Source organism: Zootoca vivipara, chromosome 7, assembly GCF_965207765.1.
Source record: "Zootoca vivipara chromosome 7, rZooViv2.hap1.1, whole genome shotgun sequence".
Taxonomy (NCBI): domain Eukaryota; kingdom Metazoa; phylum Chordata; class Lepidosauria; order Squamata; family Lacertidae; genus Zootoca; species Zootoca vivipara.
Genome location: NC_142590.1, coordinates 57,213,522 through 57,234,866, shown reverse-complemented (window position 1 = coordinate 57,234,866; position 21,345 = coordinate 57,213,522). Strand labels below are relative to the sequence as shown.

Below are 21,345 nucleotides of genomic sequence, written 5' to 3'. Positions count from 1 at the left end.
GGATCGCAAGTGCTTAAAGACTTAGAGTAACTGTTTCCCCCTTTTTTCCTTGTTATTGCCCTTCTTCTATTTTATTGCAGTAATTAAGATCAATTGTCATTGTAATATTAAAATTTTAAGTACTTTACAGTAAGGTAAACCAATAAAGTATTTAATGGATTTTAAAATAGCAACGGATTGAACGATAAATAAAAAGGAAATAAGGTTGACCATGTACTTAAAAAGCAAAAAATTTGATTTGATATGCATGCAAGAAACCCACGTCATGGAACAACACTCAAGAATTTTGTATAACAAAAAATTAGGAATTGAATTTTTCTCTTTGGACAAAACCAAGAAAAGAGGAGTGGTAATCTATGCCAAACCCCACCTAGAGCCAAAATTGATTTTTAAAGATACACAAGGACAGGTGGTAGGGACAGAAATTACTGCTCAGGGAGAAAAGATAACAGTGATTGGCATCTACGCGCCCAATGAAAAGAAAAGTGAGTTCTATCAATCTTTGGAAATAAAATTAGTAGACAGTGTGGGAGAAAAGATTATTTTATTAGGAGATCAGAATGGGGTAGTAGCACCGGAGCTAGATAGATCAGTAAAGTTGCGAAAACAAAACAAATGAGATTACCAACAACCTTTTTTCGATCAACAGAAACATTGAATTTAGAAGATGCATGGAGGAACAAAAACCCATTTAAAAAACACTTTACTTATTTCTCTTATCCCAATAACTCTGCTGGAAGAAGAGATGCCATTTGGCTATCTAAAGATTTGACCTTAAAAATATTTAAAACAGAAATCCAACCTAAAACACTATGCAGTTAGCGTATGTCTAAGATGGAACAGGAAAGCACCAACAAGGTGGACTAAACAAATCTCTCTTAAAAGATGAAAAAATATAGAAAAAGCCAAAAAGACATTAAAGGAATTCTTCAAATTTAATTTAGGAAAAGATACGGATTTAAACGTGGTATGGGACGCTAGTAAAGCGGCCCTTAGGGTTTTTTTTTACACAACAGAATTCAATACAGAGAAGACAGAAAGAAAAAAAGAAACAAGAGGTGATAGAACGATATAGAATTCTATAACAAGCCAGATAATATGGAATTAAAAATAAATAATAAAATATTACAATCACAATATTTGATGTTAATAAGTGAAGAATTGGAATGGAAATTAAAGTTAATGAGACAGAGAAATTTTGAGTCAGCCAATAAGCCAGGAAAAGTACTTGCGTAGCAGCTAAAGAAAAAAGAATATGAAAGATTAATTAACAGAATGAAGGTCAATGACAAAATTATAAGTGACCCCAAGGAGATTGAAAATAAATTTGGTGAATTTTATAGAGAACTTTATAAAGAAGGGAAAGAAATTAAAAAATATCTAGACCAAAATTGCCTCCCCAAACTTATGAAGGAGCAAAGAGAACTTCTGAATGGGCCCATCACAGCTTTTGAAGTTCAAAAAGCCATTAAAGAAGCCAAAACAGGAAAGACACCAGGGCCAGATGGCCATTCGTCAACTTATTATAAAAAATTAGAAGATACTTTGTTTGAACCTCTTAAGAATATCATGAACAAGGTACAGATGGAAGGCGTAATGCCAGATTCATGGAAAGACAGTTACATTACACTTATACCAAAACAGGGGAAAGACCAACAATAACTAACAAATTACAGGCCTATATCCCTCCTGAAAAATGATTATAAATTATACGCATATATAGTGGCAGAAAGAACCAAAAAAATTCTTCAGGATATTATACACGGAGATCAAGCACGTTTTCTCCCCGGTAGAAACATACAAAACAATACCAGAATCATAATTAATCTATTGGAATATTTAGATCTAAAAATAGATAAACTGGCCGCCTTAATGGCAGTGGATGCAGAGAAAGCTTTTGATCCGGTCTCTTGGAAGTTCATGAAAGGCATCTTACAATAAATGGAATTTGGGGTGCAATATCACAATTGCATTCAAGAAATTTACACTAGACAAAAAGCTAAAATCATAATAAACGGATCCAAAACACAGGAATGTGAAATCAATAAAGGAGTGAGACAGGGATGTCCCCTCTCACCACTAATATTTATATCGGCACTGGAAATCCTGTGTAAAAAAAATAAGAGAGGAAGAGAACATCAAGGGCATACAGTTGGGGAGAAATAAATATAAAATAAGATCATTTGTGGATGGCCTTATTATAACAACGGAACAACCAAAAGAAAGTTTGATCAAAGTAATGGAAACTTTGCAAGAATATCGGAAGGTCTCTGGATTTAAGTTGAACATAAATAAAACTAAATTATTAGCTAAAAATTTAACATCAGCAGCACTGGAGGAAATTGAGAAAACAAAAAAGTTAAAAATATATTAAAAAATCAGGTATTTAGGAATCTGGCTCACTCCAAAGAACACTAACCTTTTCGAAGACAATTATATGAAAACATGAGGAGAAATTTAAAAAGATATGGAAACATGGAATAGATTACACTTATCATTTTTAGGCCGAATATCAGCGGTTAAGTTAAATGCCTTACCTAATATTCTTTTCCTGTTCCAGACCATACCAATTATAAGGAAGATGGAATATATAAACAATTGGCAGAAAGAAATCTCTAAATTTATATGGTCAGGAAGAAGACCAAGAATTAAACATAAGGTGTTAATTGACACCAAGGATAGAGGGGGCTTCGGTCTCCCTGACCTTACGGTAAACTATACTATGAGGCTGCATGCCTGTCATGGTTGAGGGAATGGTGCCTTTTAAACAACACCGACCTGCTTGACTTAGAGGGGCATGACACCCGATTTGGGTGGATGTGTATCTAAATTATGGGAAAAGCAAGGCACATAAAGGCTTTTCTAATCATATAATACAAAATACCCTGTTTAAAGTATGGGGAAAATATAGAAGATTATTCGAACCAAAGACGCCGAGATGGATTTCGCCCCAAGAAGCAATTGCAGTTAAAAAAAAGAACATGAAAGGGAGCTGGATAACTTATAATAACCTATTGACAGAAGTTGATGGTCAAATAAGAATTTAAAAATATGAAGAAGTGAGGACCTTTTTTACAAGTTGGTTGGAATATTACCAAATACATGATTTATTTAAAAAAGATAAGAAAATAGGATTTGAGAAAGAACCATCAAAATTAGGAACTGAATTAATAAATAATAAAACAAAAATAATTTCAAGAATGTACAGGCTTCTACTTAACTTTGAGGTGATGGAGGAAGAGGTCAAAGTTACCATGGTAAGATGGGCCAAGATATTGGATGCCCCATTATGATGACGAAGTGGGAAAACCTATGGAAAATAAATATGAAATTCACCGCGAGTTACAATATTAAGGAAAATAAGATGAAATTACAACATCGATGGTATTTAACCCCTGCCAGGTTGTCAAAGATCTATAAAAAATTATCAAATGTATGCTGGTGGTGTGGGGGGAGTAACGCCGATCTATATCACATGTGCTGGACTTGCGGGAAGATTAAAGTATTCATCAATTCATATGATGAATTGAAAAAATGTTGGGTATCACGTTCTTAAAAAGACCAGAGGTTTTCTTGTTAAGTATGGTAGGAAAGGACATTCCGAACTCAGCAAAAGAAATATTTCTCTATGCAACAGCGGCTGCCAGATTACTGGTGGCTAAGGGATGGAAGGAACAGGAGGTGCCCACAGTAAACGATTGGCAGAGTAAAATGCAGGAATTAGCAGAAATGGCATTTTTAACAAACTGTTTGAGAGGCAAATCAACACAAAAAAATTATGAAAAAATGGGATAGATATAAATTATATGTGCAAAGGTATGGCAAAGGTTCATTGTCTATGCAAGCATTTGATTGATATTGGAGAATGGACGAATCAAGACAAATTCCAACTTGGTACCGTGACGCGCTAGGAGATAACAATGTATTAGATAATAGATATAGAGAATAGTACCAAGTAATGTACCAAGTAATATACATTCATCTTAAACATTTGACATACATCAGGAATTGACAGGAAGTCCAATGGGGGTAAGCAAATATTAAATATAGATGATTCTGAATAGGCCCTTTTTTTCTCTTCTCTCGTTGTACTGAATTAATAAAACAGAAAACTAATAAGAGATATCTTTTTGTTTGTTTTTTTCTGTTTTCTGTGCTGCAGGTTTTTGTTTCAGTATTTAGAGATCTTTGATTGAGTAAATTGTTTAGGAGGGTTAAGAAGAAAAGAGAGAAAGAAAAAGAGGGAAGCCGGGATTGGGGAGGGGAATGTATTTGTATAAGTTGATATATCTTGCTTGAATATTTTTCCTTTGTATCGGAATATTCTGTTAATTTTTTTTTTTTTTTGGAGAATGCAATAAAAAAAATTTTTTTAAAGGAAAACTAAGCAAACTTCAGAAAAACAAGCGGTTTGCTTATTTGTCTGTGGGAGAATTCAAACTTTATTTGTGGTTTGTTTGGAGAGGTTGCCCTTGGTTTGGAGAGACTGCCTTATTGCAGTAAAAGGTAAAGGGACCCCTGACTGTTAGGTCCAGTCGCGGACGGCTCTGGGGTTGTGGTGCTCATCTCGCATTATTGGCCGAGGGAGCCGGCATACAGCTTCTGGGTCATCTGGCCAGCATGACTAAGCTGCTTCTGGCGAACCAGAGCAGCACACGGAAACACCGTTTACCTTCCCACCGGAGCGGTACCTATTTATCCACTTGTACTTTGATGTGCTTTCGAATTGGAGCAAGGACCGAGCAATGGGAGCTCACCCCATCGCAGAGATTTGACCTTCTGATCGGCAAGCCCTAGGCTCTGTGGTTTAACCCACAGCGCCACCCACGCCCCCCTTATTGCAGTAGCTCTTCTAATAAACTGGGTCTCCACCAGATGCTGTGCTTGTATAGGTCTCTTGATTGCATTTTCTTTAAGGTGCTATTCCCACATGTGGGCATGAACCATTAAAAGGTGGTTTGGAAGTAAATTCTTACCACGCCGTTTTGGGGGTCGGGGGGGGGGGCGCATAAACTGCATAGGAGAAATTGGAAGTGGGCACACAAAAACTGATTCAATTCCTGCAGGCTTAAAGTAATTATCTGATCCATTTAAGCATATAATCTCAATTAAATTGAATTATTTATTCTTCAAGTGATGTACAAGGAGATAAAATCAGATAAGATACAAAAGACTAACCTCTAGAAACAATTATTAAGATTTGTATATGTCCTCTGCTGCTCCAGCAAGCAGCATGTAATGTGTCTGTTGGTTTTCACACACACACAGTCTGGAAAAGGAAGTCTATGTTATCTTTCTTTACCATGTGGTGTTATTGTTTCTTCCCTTTTGCTTCTGCTCTCGATGGAGGAAGGAAGCAAAGATGAATAGCTCTGAGTTTATGAGCTGTGTTGCCTTTAATAAAGTAGTAGTTTAGCCCTACTTTATGGCTGTTTTATCTGTGTGTGTCTTTCTTCACGGAGGGTGATCACATATCATCTGGAAGTGCCTGTACGCTGGGGGATATTTCAACAACAATAACATCATTCGAGCAAGTATGAAATTAAAATAGGCTGAGTTGCACTTCAGGGAAAGCTTTCTGGAAATTGCTAAGAACTATGTAAAGCCCTATACAATTCTGGTATTGGGTTTCCCAATTCCTCCAATTTTTATGTATATGGTGTGGATCTACTTAGTACATTCAGAACCTGCCTTCCTAGATCTGCTTAGTTACAGAAAGATGACTGCATCAATCTGCCCTCAGACCATCTGCTGAAGTTATTTCATTAAATATTTGTGACCCACTGAATATTTTTCTTAAACAACCACCACATCTATGCAGGCTATTCCTAATCAGGCTGATATATGGCATATAGTATTATGCCAGTATACTATGCATGAAGTTAGCTCATTATATATTGACTACTTCATCTGAATGCAAGATTTGTTTAGTATGGATACTGCACAAAGAGCCATTGGAATGTAGAAAACCAAACCAAGTCCAAATGAAATTAATCAAATAAATTGCTCACAACTAAATGTAATTTCCTTTGCTCTCAGTAGGACACAATAGTGGTTATTTTGATTGACTGACTCAGGTTAAAACAAGCAACTCATTGAGGGGGCAATACTATTGCATCTCCTACACCAGGCACCCACAAACTGCGGCCCTCCAGATGTTTTGGCCTACAACTCCCATGATCCCTAGCTAACAGGACCAGTGGTCAGGGATGATGGGAATTGTAGTCCAAAAACATCTGGAGGGACAAAGTTTGGGGATGCCTGTCCTACAATGAATCATTTGCAATCCCACTGAATACCTCACAGGTTGAATAGCAGCAGCACAGTGCTTAGCAGACTGCAAAGTTAGCTCATTCGAACAAGAATTCCATTCACCAGTCACTGAACACAAATTACATTAACATAGTATACAGCAAAGATACCAAACATTATCTCCATCACCTTTACATTCAGGCGCAGGTGGGCGCCACACTCCAGCAGTACTAATTGGAGAAGCTGAACATGTACGAGTCGGGCTTCCAATAAGGGATAAATTTCTCTTACAAGTGTATGTCACAGTTGAGCCATAGTAATACTCTTCATGAGGTTGACCACTGTGTGAGCCATAGAGAATGTTGTCAGGGGGGTAACATCGGATTGCTGGGGATCAAAAGCAACATTAACAGGTCAGTAGGACTACAATTGCAAAAGCATCTCTGTTAGGAGTGTATTTGGACTAAAGTTATTTTCACTTAAATGATGTTCCACTTTATGAAATAATCTTTTGATAATTCAAGGCCTGAGCATCCATTTTAACTGTCACCCAAACACTGAACCAAAGTGGACTGCTGTGAAGGTATTACAACCTCCTCAAAAGCAAACTGGATCTTCTGTGACGTAAGCTGGACTTGAAACTTCACAGAGGGAGCTGTCAAAGCCCCAGTGCCACCTCCAGAGCAAGGAATGTTCTGGAAAAAAGAGTTATCAGGAAAGATGTTCAAAAGCTTAAATAAAGGGCACACACCAAAAATGGCTGATGGAAGTAGTAAAGTCAACCTCAACTGAGTATTCTGCTGCCACATGGTTGCTTGGTGGGGAAAATTCAGGCTCCTCAAGCCATTGCTAAGTGTTAAGCACCCAGGCCAAAAGGTGAGCCCAAGAAACACAGGTCAAAAATGTTGAGGCATTATGTAATGTGCTCTAGTCGAATTTATTTTAATTTATTTAATTCATTTTTATTTAATTGAATTTATTTAATTCATATTACATTTTATCCCCCCTTTCCTCCAAGTTCAACGTGGCATACATGGTTCTCTGCCCCCTTTTACGAGGTCGCCACAGAGATGACGACCTTCTGGTGCTCCCCAAACTAACCCCTTTCACCAGTGGCTCAGTGAGCAGAATGTGGGATTAGTGCTGTGTGCATGTTCTATATGCACTGCGTTACTCCCTTAGATCCTCTTGTCTGAATAAGCATAATGAAGCAACATTCCTTGCACTACTTCCACTAAAATACTAGATTAAACGGAAGAAATCCTTTCTGTTCCGAGAAACATTGAAAAGTGGCTTAATGATCAGGCTGTTATGATTCCTGGTGGAACATATCCATTTGTAGGGAATGGCAGAGGTTTGAATGACTTCAACAATTCCTTATGATCCAACTCTTCCTTGATCTAATACCAATTATATCAGTTCCCATTTATGTGTGAGTTTGCAAACAAATGGGTTATTTGAGAACACCAATTTCCTGCTCTGGGGAAAGCTGCAAATGAAGTCAGCTAGTTGGCAACAATCATGATCGTGAGTGTATTGAGCATGATCAGAAAGTATCCTGAATTCTGTATATTGGTTGAGGAGACTTACACTTTTGCAATAAACAGAGTCACACAGTAGCAAGTTGAGTTTAAATTAAATAAATTCAAATTAACAATTCATCTTACGATGGCAAAATGGAGGTGATTTATGCCATTCAAGTTTGTCGCCTACTTCCACACATTGAAGAGTCTTTTCGCCTATCAATTTGTACCTAAAGGGAAAGAGAAATCTTTTATTTTAGTGAATTGGGCATTAAAAAGTGTGTGAAGAGAACATATCTTTAAATACAGTATACTTGGTTTATTTAGATTATTTACATCCCATCCTACAGAGCCGCCACTCGGGTAGTTGACAGAAATGGGGGGGGGGCAACCACCACCAGTTCAAAAGTAGTTAGAAACAACACAACAGCAAGAATATAATAACAGTAGGGTTGAAGCCAGTTCAAATAACACTGAATGAGACCTGGTAAAGCGGTCTTTACTTTCTGATAAAACAATGTGAAAATGAGGCCAAGGGAAACTTCCTGGGGGGGGGGGATTCTATAGGTGGAACAGTGCAACTGAAAAAGCCCTTTCTCTGGGTGCTGTCAGTCTAGTTGAGACAAGCTGGGAATTTAATTTATTTTAATTCCAGATACAGTGGTACCTCGGGTTACAAACTCAATTCGTTCTGGAGGTCCGTACTGAACCTGAAAGTGTTCTTAACCTGAGTCACGCTTTCGCTAATGGGGCCTCCTGCTGCCGCCGCGCCACCGGCGCACAATTTCCGTTCTCATCCTGGGGCAAAGTTTGTAACCAGAGGTACTACTTCCGGGTTATCGGAGTTTGTAACCCAAAGTGTTTGTAACCTAAGGTATGACTGTACAGGAATTATCTCTTTGTTAAGAATGCCCAGTAAAAGTCACACCAACATAAAAACGTCAGTAGCTTGGACATAGTGCTTTTGTAAGCAGCAACCTCGGATTTCAAATTTCATCATAGTGGACATCCTCAATTCAAGGTGAAGTACTTGATATACAATTCAAGTATCTAATCCATGATTGACATTCAGCTCTGATGGGGAGTAGTGTGTCACCTCAAAAACAAAGGGGAGCAGTAAAGGCAGGAATTCATTATCTTCCCAACAGACCTTATTTCGTTAAAAAAGTCACCCCACCCCACATGAGTTTATGATGATTTAGAAAACTGCTTTGCCAAAGCGATTGTAGATAAAATCCATGATTATCACACCGTATCATAGGGGGCAGAGCTGTGGTTGAGAAAGTGTGGATCACATGAACTCTGCAAAATATCACTCCATTAAGACACACTTTTTTCCTCCTAAAAAGGAAGGGGAAATGTCTGTGCATCTTATGGAGCGAAGGCACTGGACGGCAGCGGGATCCCTCGGCTGCTGCTGCAATCGTGAGCGGAGGGATGCCTCTGCCACCGGAGACATGGCTCCCGGCAGAGGAACGAGTAACCCGAAAGCAGCACAGCGCCTCTCTCAACTGTGCCTCCTGTGCCTGCCCCAGCGAGAGGTGGCGGTGGGACCGGTGGTTTATTAAAGGTAGTTTAGTACAACATTTGATTCAGAATATTTTTTTCTTGTGCGTCTCATGGTGAGGTGCGTCGTATGGAGCGAAAAATACGGTATGTTTATTTTGCTGGAGAGAAGGGGAAGTTAGCGGGGCATATGGAAACCCTCAAGTGTGGTCTAATATCGTTATTCTGCCATATTTCATTTATTTTATTTTTAGAGAGATGCACAGAGAACGGTCAACTTGCTTGAAGCAGCAGTGCACTTAATAAGGGCTGCAAGGAGTAAAAGGAGCCAGGGAAATAACTGCGGATTCCACCAGTGAGTGGAAACATATCCAGATGTGAGGTCTAGTCATAGAAAGGCAGCAGTTTCACCCACTGAGAAAGAACCAAATGAAAGACCTGAATACAAGTTTCTCAGAAGCCAGAGGTTGCCACTGTTCAGTTATGAAACCAACCAGAAACCTGATCTCTGGTGCTGCTCAGTTGCGTTTAATAATTTATTTGGAGTATTTACTCCCCATCTCACCCTTTCCCTGGACACCCATGATTATAATTATAACACAGACTAGACAAGAATTAATGTCAAAAACCTAGCCTAATATTTTAACAATTAATATGTCTCTGTCATGAACCCCTCCCAGGAGTTCTAAACAAAGCTAAGTAGGTACAAGAGGTGACCTACAACTCACCCCTCATTACAGCCTAGAGTTATTTCATCACCTAGCCGCCTTTCGCTTGGTATTATTATTCTGCCATTCTCTATACTTACAGGAGGACATCGCCTTCCTAACAGAAAAATCAAAACAAGCATTAACACATGTAGCCTTGATTTCTTTAAAAAGAAAATGAAAAGGGTACACCACAGACACCAAAGCCACTTCCAGGTGACCTGTTCGTTTGCGGAGAGGTCATACGGCATTGTGTAAAAAAAAATTATCTCAGTATCTCCAGTGAAATTCCCTGTCACATTCTTTACTGCAAAATGTCCAGATGTATTTATTTTTAAAATCAGATTTGGTACACAGGGGAAGCAAATACACTTCAACTATGCTACCTGAATTTGTTCGTATATAATTGAATCCCTCCTGCAATATAGAGACAGTCTGAAAGTGTCATTGGAAATACTATATTAACTAAAGGATAATTCAATATCCTGTTTTACTGATGGTTCACAATAATGTCGTCTTTAGGGATGGATGCAGACATTGGTGTTCTTTCTTTCCTCCTTCATGAGTTGAAAGCAGTTGAGAGACTATTTTTTTCTTTATGGACACTTTATGGACAGACCCAAGGGCATTCACCAATTGAGTTCATCATTAGGAGGAGTGATGCTCAGAATATTACATCTCCCCCATTTAAGTATCCGAGGTTCTATAAAAGAAAAGTGTCCGTTATTATTTTCTATCTTTCTGAAGTCTCTGGATCTCCTCTAGATATCTGATCTAAGATGGCAGTTCAACAGTTTTAAATATTCAGCTAATTAAGTGAAACTTACCTTGACAAAACCTAGGATTTTCTACTGACCATTTTGAATTGGAAATACATGTAAGAAAAAGAGTCTCTCCAGGAATAGGCTCATAACCTGCAATGCAGCGGTAGCGCAAAACAGTCGCAGCAGGATAACTGTCTTTTGGATCCCTGCTCCTTAGGGTAGCATTGGCTACATGTGGATGGGTGCAATCACTTGGAAATAAAAATTCAGAGGAAGTTCTGAAGCTATAGGAGAGAAGGCAAGGTTCATTGGAGTGGAGTAGATAATTCGTAAATCTCTATGACATTTTCCTTTACTGGGATCTATGGGCCCATGTTCCAATAGACTCTGGGAGTTAATTTGCAGAGCACAGCTGGAACAAGACGGGCAGCAGTAAGACATAGAGTAATCATAACTATGTCTCTTCAGATGTAAGCTCTCTTGAATTCTAAGGGGCTTGTTCACAGATAAGTGAGGCTCAGATGGAAGCCTTATCTACCACCTGCTACCCACATGGAAAATAAGTGGTTGCCTTTTCATCTAAACAAACTTGTGAGAACCACATGGGTGGCACACCTGCTACCAGCATCTAATGCCTAACAGGAGACAGAGGGAGAAAGATACAAACAGCAGCAGCAACTGAAGGATTGTCTCCTTCCACATGATGGAGCCATTCCTTTGAGAAAGAATCTGTGTGAGACAAACTATGGCAGACACAATACCAGGCACCTGCTGCTCCTGGGTTGGGTTTCTTTTCAGTGTTGTTCACTATGAATGCTGCAAGCCACCAACTTCAGTTGAATGCTGAAATATAAATATTTTATGTAGTAGATTTAAATTCCAAACCAGCGGCTATAGAGCAATGATCCTGTGTTAAATGGTATTTATTTATTTTTATGTTGACCTACTATCATTGGAGGGGGGGTTACAATCTGGAACACAGAAAAGCAGTACTAGATCTTTTAAGACCCATGCAGCTGCTGCTGTGCTGTCTTCCTTTCCTTGTCTAACATCTGTTTTAAAATAAGACATGGTGTCACATTTTCACTCTGCATTGTCCCACCCCACTTCTCACTATTGCAGGACAATACTGTGGTGAATTGTGGACTGTGAAGCAGGACTGCAAATAACTAGAGATAAATTTCACTCCGAGTCCTCCTGAACACAGGTAACCACACATAATTGTGCCTACTTTCAGCCTGTACTGCAAACTCAAGCAACTTCTCAAGCAACAAGTCACCACAGTACCAGGGAGCTCCATAGCATTGTTTGGAACACACCGAAGAGATTGTGTCTACAGCCCCTTGCCTCTTGCCATTCAAGAAGTTGCTAAAACAGCAATAACGTTTGTACTTCACTCAGTTGTGTTCTGCACTAGTTGCCACTTCCAGAGCAATCTCAAGGCAAGCCCACACAAAGCATGACAGCACTCCAGATGTGAGGTTGCTAATGTGCAATCCACAGAGGTGAGATCCTGTCCATGTAAGAGCATATCCGTTTATGTCAATCACCTCCTCTTCCCAAGTTTCTTGTAAAAGAATTACTTGGAATAAGTTAACAAATTTTAAGAAGTCTGGATCAAATTTCTTTCCCCTCCATCCCGCAATATTCCAGCATAGAAATGACATCAAAGGGCGACTAGGTTAGTCATTAGGTACCGGTAGTGAAATTGAGTGGGAATGGGATTCTGACTTTGGGGGAGTTTCAGCTTCAAAAAATTCAGTAATTTTCCTTTGAGAAGGTGGCAATCGTGCTATACATCCCAACCGTTTAGATTTATTGGGATGGTTTGACTGTAAAATTGAGCCACTCGTCTCACTAAAGCCTAAAATAGTTGGCTTTTCAGAGCCAAGTGGTAGAATTAGAGGGGTATTACTTAGGGAGAGAGAAATTACGTCAACAGAAGTAGTACCACTAGTTGGATTTTCATTAATTTTGTTAATACGACCCGTCGGGTCTTCAACCAGATCATTCTTCGGGGCTGAGAATGAAATAGGGTTGTCTCTCATTTGTTGGACTGGTTCAGTTGATTCTGTTACCAGTTCGATGATATCTATGGATGTATTCAGCTTGCTCACGTTGGAAGAGAGTGGGTTAATAAAATTGCAAGTAAGCCCACCCATATGGGGCACTTTATATGGAGAGCCCAATGCAGATTCATTAAGTTCTCTCATTTTATCCCAGGCGGATGTTGTGGCCATATTTGCCTCAGAGGGGGGTTGCGTGGTGCATGAGTCTGGTGGAGAGGTTTTCGCCTCCAGATTATGGAAGAGTGGGTTCATCTCAGCAACAACCTGTTGGCTGGAAGGGGTGGGTGCCTTCCCAACCCACAGGTCCAGCTTTTGATGGTATAAGAATGGGTCAGAATCTGAAACACAGTCAGGCATGTTTTGTTTAGGTAGTCTCAGCTGTTCATCACTTTTGTCAGGCAGAAGCGGAGAGTGTCCATTTTATGGAGTATTTCTTTCTGAGCTTCCTGTGGGAGAGCACTATAAGAATAAAGTAAGTTATTTTCAAAGCTGTCAAGGACGATTCCCTGATTCACCGCATACGTGGGCCCAAGGGAGTCCAACTTTTGAGGGTCCTTGGCAACCAGACCAGTAGGGTGATTAAAGATGTCATCCGCAGAGTTTATATCAATTAGAACGTGTTGGTCAACCTTATGTTGGAGAGTTTTTGGCTAAATTACAGTATGGTGGATAAGTGGAATTGGGGGTGCTTCATTTTTAAAGTACCTTGAGATTCTTACGCCACTTGTCTTCAGGTGTTCTCTACATTTGTACACCAGTTTTGCCAGTCTCCCATCATAAAATGAGACCACCACTCTGGCGAGGAATCCGTCGAAGTATAGATATTCCACTTGGGCCAAGTCAGTGGGGTTATTAAGGATGCCTGGCATATAGGTCTTTAGAAAGTTCAATAGATGGGCTTTACACTCTTTAGGATAATTTGATAGAACGAGCTTGTTTCGGTACAGCACCAGATTCCAGTTATTATTTGTCAAATTCCTCTTCTTAGAGGGAACAGTTTTATCTACAGATAAAACGTGAGACCATGGATCTTGGATCAAAAGGTCTTGCTTGGAGTTAGGTGTTGGGGTAAGCGCTAGGGGTTCCAAGCATTCCAACGCAGCATCAGGGCAAGGGTTTATAGAAAGTTCTTGCTTAGAAGGCTTCCTGGCTAGAAGTTTCCTGGTGTTCCCACTGATCCCGGTTATTGAGGTACTCTTGAGGAGATTAAAAAGCTTCTTAAAATCCATTTTTTTGTAACGCACTGCCTTATTTTTTTTATAACATTTTTACACTTTTTTCCATTTATGGGCCTCCTTTTCAAGGCGATAGCCCAGGATCTCTTGGCCTTCCTTGATGATCTGTTATTGCAGGTGGTAGGAAGGAAGTTGTTACTTTCCAATTCTGCAGTCACTCTGCCAGGTTCCCTGCAGAGGGTTTTACAAGTGTCCATCATTATAGTGAGGATTTTTGTACAGGTGTCCAAATAGGATTTTATATGTTCAATGTCCTCAGTTAAAAGCACAAGCCATTTGATAACAGATAAATCCTCACCATTTGTCTCAGGGGATTGGAAGCAAGAATCTTTTGATGTTTTAGAATTTCCCGAAGACAGCTCTGCAAGTTGTTTTAACATTAGTTCCTCCATTTCTCGGTGTTGGGATAGTTCAGGAGAGGCTTGGAGTTTAAGTCTCTGTTTCGGGAGTACTTCAGTGTCTGTATCAATTATGTTTGAAATTACTTTGAGCTTTATCAGCCCTTTGTTGTGGCATTCTTCTGCACAATCTTTTCTCTGCACAGCCAGCCCTTCGCTGTGGCTGGCAGAGGACTCGGTGCGAAAGGGGGAAGTTTCAATTTTCTGCTGATTCTCAATCAGTTCCACTTTACCCCTATTCTTATAGGGTCGAGTGATTTTTGTTTGCACTTCCTTTAGAGTAGCTCCTTTAGAGAGAGGTCTTAGATCACTCCGAAGAAAGCCTGAGGTTTTACAGCCACTCCGGGTCGTCACCATTATGTGTTTGGTAAAAATCAAGTTGGTAAAAGTCTCGCTTCGGTTCATTAGCTGGAATAGTAGAATGGTAGAGCAGGGAGTACATGCAGGAAGATAACGATAAGAGATTTCTTGTTAATTACTGCTGAGGCCCAGACGCTCTCCCAAATGAAGGTCAGGGAGAGTTAAAACAACTCCCTACTGTACACTAATTCCTTAAAACTTGTGACTGAAACTTGAAGCTTAAAGCTAAGCTAAATTAAGCAGATAAGAATAAAGCGAAAATAAGATATAAACACAATATAAAACAGTAAAAAACCTTAAAAACAGACCAGTAAAGTATGGAGGTCAGAAGGGAGGATGTTGATACTCCGCCATCTTCATGTAAGAGCATAGTTGGGGCACTAGCCAAAGCTAGTGAAAGGCGCTGCTACCCACCAAAGGGTTTTTCTTCTTCTTCTAATGATAAGGATAATGCCAAAAGGAGGACTCATTGTCTGGAGGCAGTGATGGCTTGGATGAGGGCAAACAACCTGAAGCTGAATCCAGGGAAGACTGAGGTGTGATACCAGGGCCAGGATTTTCTTCATGGGGTTTCATTACCAGCTTATGCAGAGATGGATTCACCAGGCCCTGAACATACTCTATTGTACCCCTCAGCTAGCTCAAATAAGCCATAACGATCAAGGGTTGAGAAAGCAGGTTGCGAGTTGGACAGCTACAAGGATCTTGTCCATGTCATCAGCCCACAAAAATGAAAGTGGTCCCAAAAAACTGGGTTAAGGCTGGGCATTGAACACCTCATTTGGTACTGTAGCAATAGTAGTATTCAAGGCAGCAAAAATACAGATGGCTTTCTTCTCAAAATTGTCTCAGCCGTTCTCCAAGTGCAATATCTGAGAGTTATTCCTACAACACTCCAAAAAGCTCTGAACAATTATTTAAGGATGCCATTGTTGTTGTTGTTGTTGTTTAGTCGTTTAGTCGTGTCCGACTCTTCGTGACCCCATGGACCATAGCACGCCAGGCACTCCTGTCTTGCACTGCCTCCCGCAGTTTGGTCAAACTCATGTTCGTAGCTTCGAGAACACTGTCCAACCATCTCGTCCTCTGTCGTCCCCTTCTCCTAGTGCCCTCAATCTTTTCCAACATCAGGGTCTTTTCCAAGGATTCTTCTCTTCTCATGAGGTGGCCAAAGTATTGGAGCCTCAGCCTCAGGATGCCATGGAAATAGCAAAATAAGCCTTTGTAGCTTTCACTGCCATACACCCCAACATGTGTCTGGTTAACTTCATATGGAGCCTTACATCTCTTGCACTCTAGTTGTCATCCAGCCTGCTTCACTGCTGCAAGTACCAGAGAATACCAGGGAGTAAAGTGGGCTCAACAGAAGGCATCAAGGGGCAATTATGTCAAAAGCCCGCTGCATCTCCCTATTCCAATGTGAGATTAAGGTCTAAGGAGGACTGTTGGCTGCCCACTACAAAATGCCCCAGAGGAATCAATCAAAATGCCCCAGAGGAATCCATCAAAATGCCCCAGAGGAAGGGTAGTCCCACAAGACAGATAAATACATAAGAATGAATATTTATTTATGGAAGGTCCCAGGTTGACTGCCCAGCATCTCCAGGTAATGCCCAGGATGTCCCCTGTCTGAAAACCTGGAGACTTGCTACCAGTCTGAGTTGACAATACTGAGCAAGCTACCAACTGTCTGGGTGGAAGGCAACTTCCCATTCTCAGCTCAAACTAATTTCCTATTTTTAAAAAGCTGCCACACTCATTAGAAGTGCAATACCAAATCTAAAAACAAGCTTATAAATTTGCTGGCACTACCACCTTTTCAACTGTACCTGTATCGTCTGGAGGAAGCGTTGTCTGTGGACCTGCTCCTATAAAAAAAAAGGGGGTTATTATTTAATATTTATTTATATCCTGCTTTTCCCCCAGACATGGAGTCTAGGCAGCTTACAGATAAAATAGTAACAGCTTTAAAAAGTCATGTAAAAACAATTAACACTAATACAGTCATACCTCAACACCCGAACGCTTCGACTTCCGAAGGTTTCGACTTCCCCCGGAAGGACAATACTGGGGGCAGAGAACCCCTGGAAGGACAATACTGGGAGCAGAAAGATACCAGACCATATGTTGTGCTTAGTTGAAAAGTTGAAAAACAAAATTAAAAAAAATCCTTCCAGTAGCAGCTTTGAGACCAACTACGTTTGTATGAGCTTTCGTGTGCATGCACACTTCTTCAGTTGAAGGAAGAGATGGAAACAAATACTGTAGAGGGTGCTAATTGAAGGTGGTTATATTACTCTTACTTGAGTGGTATTAGAAACCCTGAAGAGATAAAGAACACAACTGCAACTCTATACTATACAATTTTTTGGTAGTTTTTATGAAGAAATCCCCTACTTTGACTTATGGATGACACTGCCACACAATATTACTATTTGTAATATACTAAGTTCAAAACTATGAATAACTGTATAAATGTTACTTCTGTGTAAATGATGAAAGGAGAGAACAGGTCAAATTATTCATGGCTATCTTAAATAAACAGGACTTAAAATAGCAGATTAAGTAATAGAGCAGTCTCAGAAAGATGACACTGCAGAACAACCTTCCTTGGAAGAATACCACATTTCAGGACAGTGGTGCCCATTTGCTTAAAGGCAAAATGAATCTTCCATCATGGCCATTCCATCCATTCCTCCGTACAAGTAGAATGACCATCTAGTTAGAGCAAATACCTTTGATAATTATACAGTGGTACCTTGGTTCTCAAACGCCGAAAACCCAAAAGTAAGTGTTCTGGTTTTTGAACATTTTTCAGAAGCCGAACATTCAATGTGGATGTCGACTATTGTTTCTGCGGCACCTGCAACCATCAGAAGCTGCACCTTGGTTTTCAAACATTTCAGAAGTAAAATGGACTTCTGGAACGGATTAAGTTTGGCTGTTTATTTTGCATTTTTGTTTTTGAGGCTTTTTCAGTTAATTTGTTTTTTGTGATTGTGTGGAACCCAGTTAATTTACTGATTGATTGATTGATTGATTGTGTGATTGCGGAGATGGATAAAAGCCCCCCATCCAAACAATGAGTATCGTCAGTTCAGGTAAGAATTTTTTTTAATTTTTTTTATCATCTACAATAATGCCTTATCTATTTTATACTACAGTACATTGATTATTGCTTTCATTTTATGGCTCAGTGGTCTCGTTAGATAGTCAAATTCATGTTAAATTGCTGTTTTAGGGGTTGTTTTTACAAGTCTGGAATGGATCAATCTGTTTTGCATTACTTTCTATGGGAAAGTGCGCCTTGGGTTTTGAACGCTTTGGTTTTGGAACGGACTTTCAGAATGGATTAAGTTTGAGAACCAAGGTACCACTGTATGTGTGAATGTGTTGTATTTTTGAGAGATCTTACAAAGTCCATGTTTTCTTCCTCCAATCCTGGGTTGCATTCATGACAAATCCCCAACCAATAGTCTAGCTCATCGGAAACCTTGCCTGTGACCTTTTGGTTGGTCCTAACAAAAATAGGCTATGGCCTTTAGCTTTTCAAGAAGATAGGTTATTTACAAAAACTGCATTTACACTCACTGCCTAACACTTTGCTATTCCTGTTATAGGATGTTTTGCAGGCGATACGGTATATCTTGACACCCTTAAATTTTAGTGAAATTGGATGCACCAGATTTACATGTTTTGAAGGAACTGTCAGTATCGTCTGGAATGCTAGGTAACTGTCTCACTACCACATCAAGTCCATGCAATAAAAATGGTATTCAAAGAGGATGAAAAAGAAAAAGAGCACATAGTGGATATGTGCTGGACAGGCCTGGTGTTTGTCTACTCTTTACTATTTGTCTGCTGTTTACTGCAGTGTTCAAATCAAAGTATGTTGTGAATACACTGGATTGACAGCACAAGTCTTTGCATCAGATGGGCAGGCTTTGGTAATGCTGCATTAACAGCCCTCCGCATGTTCCAGAGCTGAAAGCTACAATCTAGCACTGCCTGGCAACCTATCTTAGTACAGTACAGTACTGACATTGCAATTCAAATAGTGTGTGTGCACTGCATCATGGAATCAATTACATGCCCCTCCGCCAATATTTTATTCAAGTTGGCACTCCTGGTCTTAGGAACAGGCTCAGGCATCCAGCATGGTTAAAGGTCTTACGAAGCGCAATAGAAAGAGGATGCTTAGCCTTGGAAGATGAAAGATTTAAGGGGAGACGTGGCGGCTGTTTCCAAATATCTGAAGTGCTGTCACAGCCGAAGGCGGAGCAGATCCATAACTGCCAAGTTATCCCTTTTTTACAGGGATTTTCCCTTATGCTGAATAGGCTTCCTCGCGAGAAAAGGGAAAACTTGGCAGCTATGAGCAGATCTTTGTTGCCACAGAAGGCAGAATAAGAGCAAACACGTGGGAATGAAAAGAGAGCAAACTTCAGGTAAACACAGGCAGGCTCCAAGTTCCCTCCTGCCCTGGAGGCGGGAATTGCCTTCCTTCGCCATCCCCGAGAAAGCCTTGCTTCGCCCTGGGACATGATCCGTCTCTGGAGGGAGGCGGGGCGCCTCTCATTTGACAGAAGAACAGAAGAACAGACGGGCATCCCGAAGCCCCCTCACCTCACCTTGAACTCTGGATAGCGAGGAAAACAGCAGCAGCAGCAGCAGCAGCAGCAGCAGCAGCAGCAGCGCCGACGGAAACCGCCCCCCGCCAGGGAAGCTGGTAAAAGGCGCCATCGCTCGAGAGAGAGCCCGGAGTCGGAGAAAGAGAAAGCGCCGCAGCTCCCTCCGCAGCGGAAAAGCAAAGCGACGGAGCGGACCCAGAGAACGACTCTAAACTAAGGGAGAGGAGGCAGCAGCGCTTTTCCGGCCAAGGGGCGTGAGCAGCGGCGTAGCCTCAGAAGCTCCGCCGAGAGGAAGGCGGGGGGGGAGGAGCCACAGGAGGAACCGCCTCTGCCGTTATTGGTTCCCGGTATTAGCTAACGCCCCAAGGCTGTCGCGCGCGTGCTGGTTGGAGGTTGCGGGCAAGAGCGCGCTCGGGATTGGCGAGAGGAAAAGGTGGGCGAAACCATAATTGATGGGGCAAGGCACCCTGTCGTTTAGGTTGAAAGCCGCGTGGTGGGTCTGATCTCTTGACCCCTCAGGGGGAGAGATAACGGGCTCCGCGCAGTCTAGGCAGGCGCTGCTCCTGGTGTTGGGACTGGGGGAACCTCGAGGGCGCCGACTTCATTCCCACAGAAGACGACCCCCTATTCCGCTCTCAGAACGGTTTAACAATAAATCCCACTTCATAAAATAATAAATAAACTCTATTTATTATTTTCATCACCTTGATCCTACACACTAGAAGAGAAACTCCCCACCGGTGTAGAAATCATATATCAAACAGATGGAAAGCTCTCCAATTTGAATAGGCTCAAAGCAAAGAGTGAGGTTACCATGCCTTCCGTCATATAGCTTCAATATGCTGATGACAACGTAGTGCACACTCAGATGATGGCCTCCAAACCATCCTAAATATCTGAACAGAAGCTTATGGAAAGCTGGCCTATTGCTCAACATCCAAAAAACCGAAGTGCTGCGCCAACAAGCAAGCACAAAACAACCCTCCACCCCCGGCAGCACCACAAATCCAACTTGATGTAATGTTGTGAAATACTGATCATTTTGCCTACGTAGGCCGTTATCTTTCAACAACAGCCAACATTGATGCTGAAACAACATTGCCTGAGGTCTGTGAGTGCAGCTTTCTCTTGATTGAGGACTCGGACATTCACAGGGAAAGCAAAATGCTTGCTTACAAATCTATTGTACTACCAACTTTACTGCACACTTGTGAAACATGGATCACTTATTACATCTCCAACTCCTTGAAAGATTCCATCCACGGTCTTTCTGGAAAATTTTACATATCACTTGGGAAGACAGGCAAACAAATGTCAGTGTACAGGAAGAAGCAAAGATCACCAGTGTCAAGGCAAAGATTCTTCAACAGCAACTTCATTGGATTGGTCATGTCGTTCGGAGATGCTTGATTGTCGTTTTCCAAAGCATCTACTCTATTCCCAACTTAAGAATGGTAAGGTAATGTCAGTGGACAACAAAAGCGGTTTAAAGACACTCTCAATGCAAATTAGCACTGGGAGGGAAATAAGTTTCAACACCCTTACCAACTACATATCCCATGACTGTCTGAATTTGTTGGCATCCATCTGCCTTCATGGTGAAGTCAAACTGCCTACGGCTTAGACAGCAAGACACCCCCCCCCCTCAGCCTCACTGATGTGGCCCAAAGGAAGGCAGGGCAGCAGCTGCCAAAAGGAGCCATCCAACCATCTTAGGGACTACACCAGATTTGTGTAGTTACAAATGGCCTTTTCTTCCCAAAAACATACAATGCAGCAGAGGTTTAGGATCAGAGATTTCCTTCTCCCGGATGGGCAACCTTCCCTTCTACAGCAGGTGCAGAAACTGCCTTATTGATCACTGGACCCACTATTGGTCTTGTCAACTCAATCTCCCAGA

At 40.9% G+C, this 21,345-nt stretch overlaps 1 protein-coding gene and 1 pseudogene across 1 annotated transcript in view; both read right to left on the bottom strand.

The window, feature by feature from the left end:
• Window positions 1-19,742, bottom strand: part of LOC118088519 (membrane cofactor protein) — a 47,283-nt gene extending 27,541 nt beyond the window's left edge. The window contains exons 1-5 of the mRNA XM_088673389.1: window positions 19,446-19,742; window positions 16,644-16,682; window positions 10,010-10,106; window positions 7,920-8,005; window positions 6,442-6,639 (exon numbers count right to left, since the gene is read on the bottom strand). Coding sequence (XP_088529515.1) covers window positions 6,442-6,639; window positions 7,920-8,005; window positions 10,010-10,106; window positions 16,644-16,682; window positions 19,446-19,557 — 532 coding nt within the window. The 5' untranslated portion in view covers window positions 19,558-19,742. The remainder of the gene's footprint in view (window positions 1-6,441; window positions 6,640-7,919; window positions 8,006-10,009; window positions 10,107-16,643; window positions 16,683-19,445) is intronic.
• LOC148685093 (uncharacterized) overlaps window positions 1-21,345 on the bottom strand; it is a 144,798-nt pseudogene that overhangs the window by 100,031 nt on the left and 23,422 nt on the right.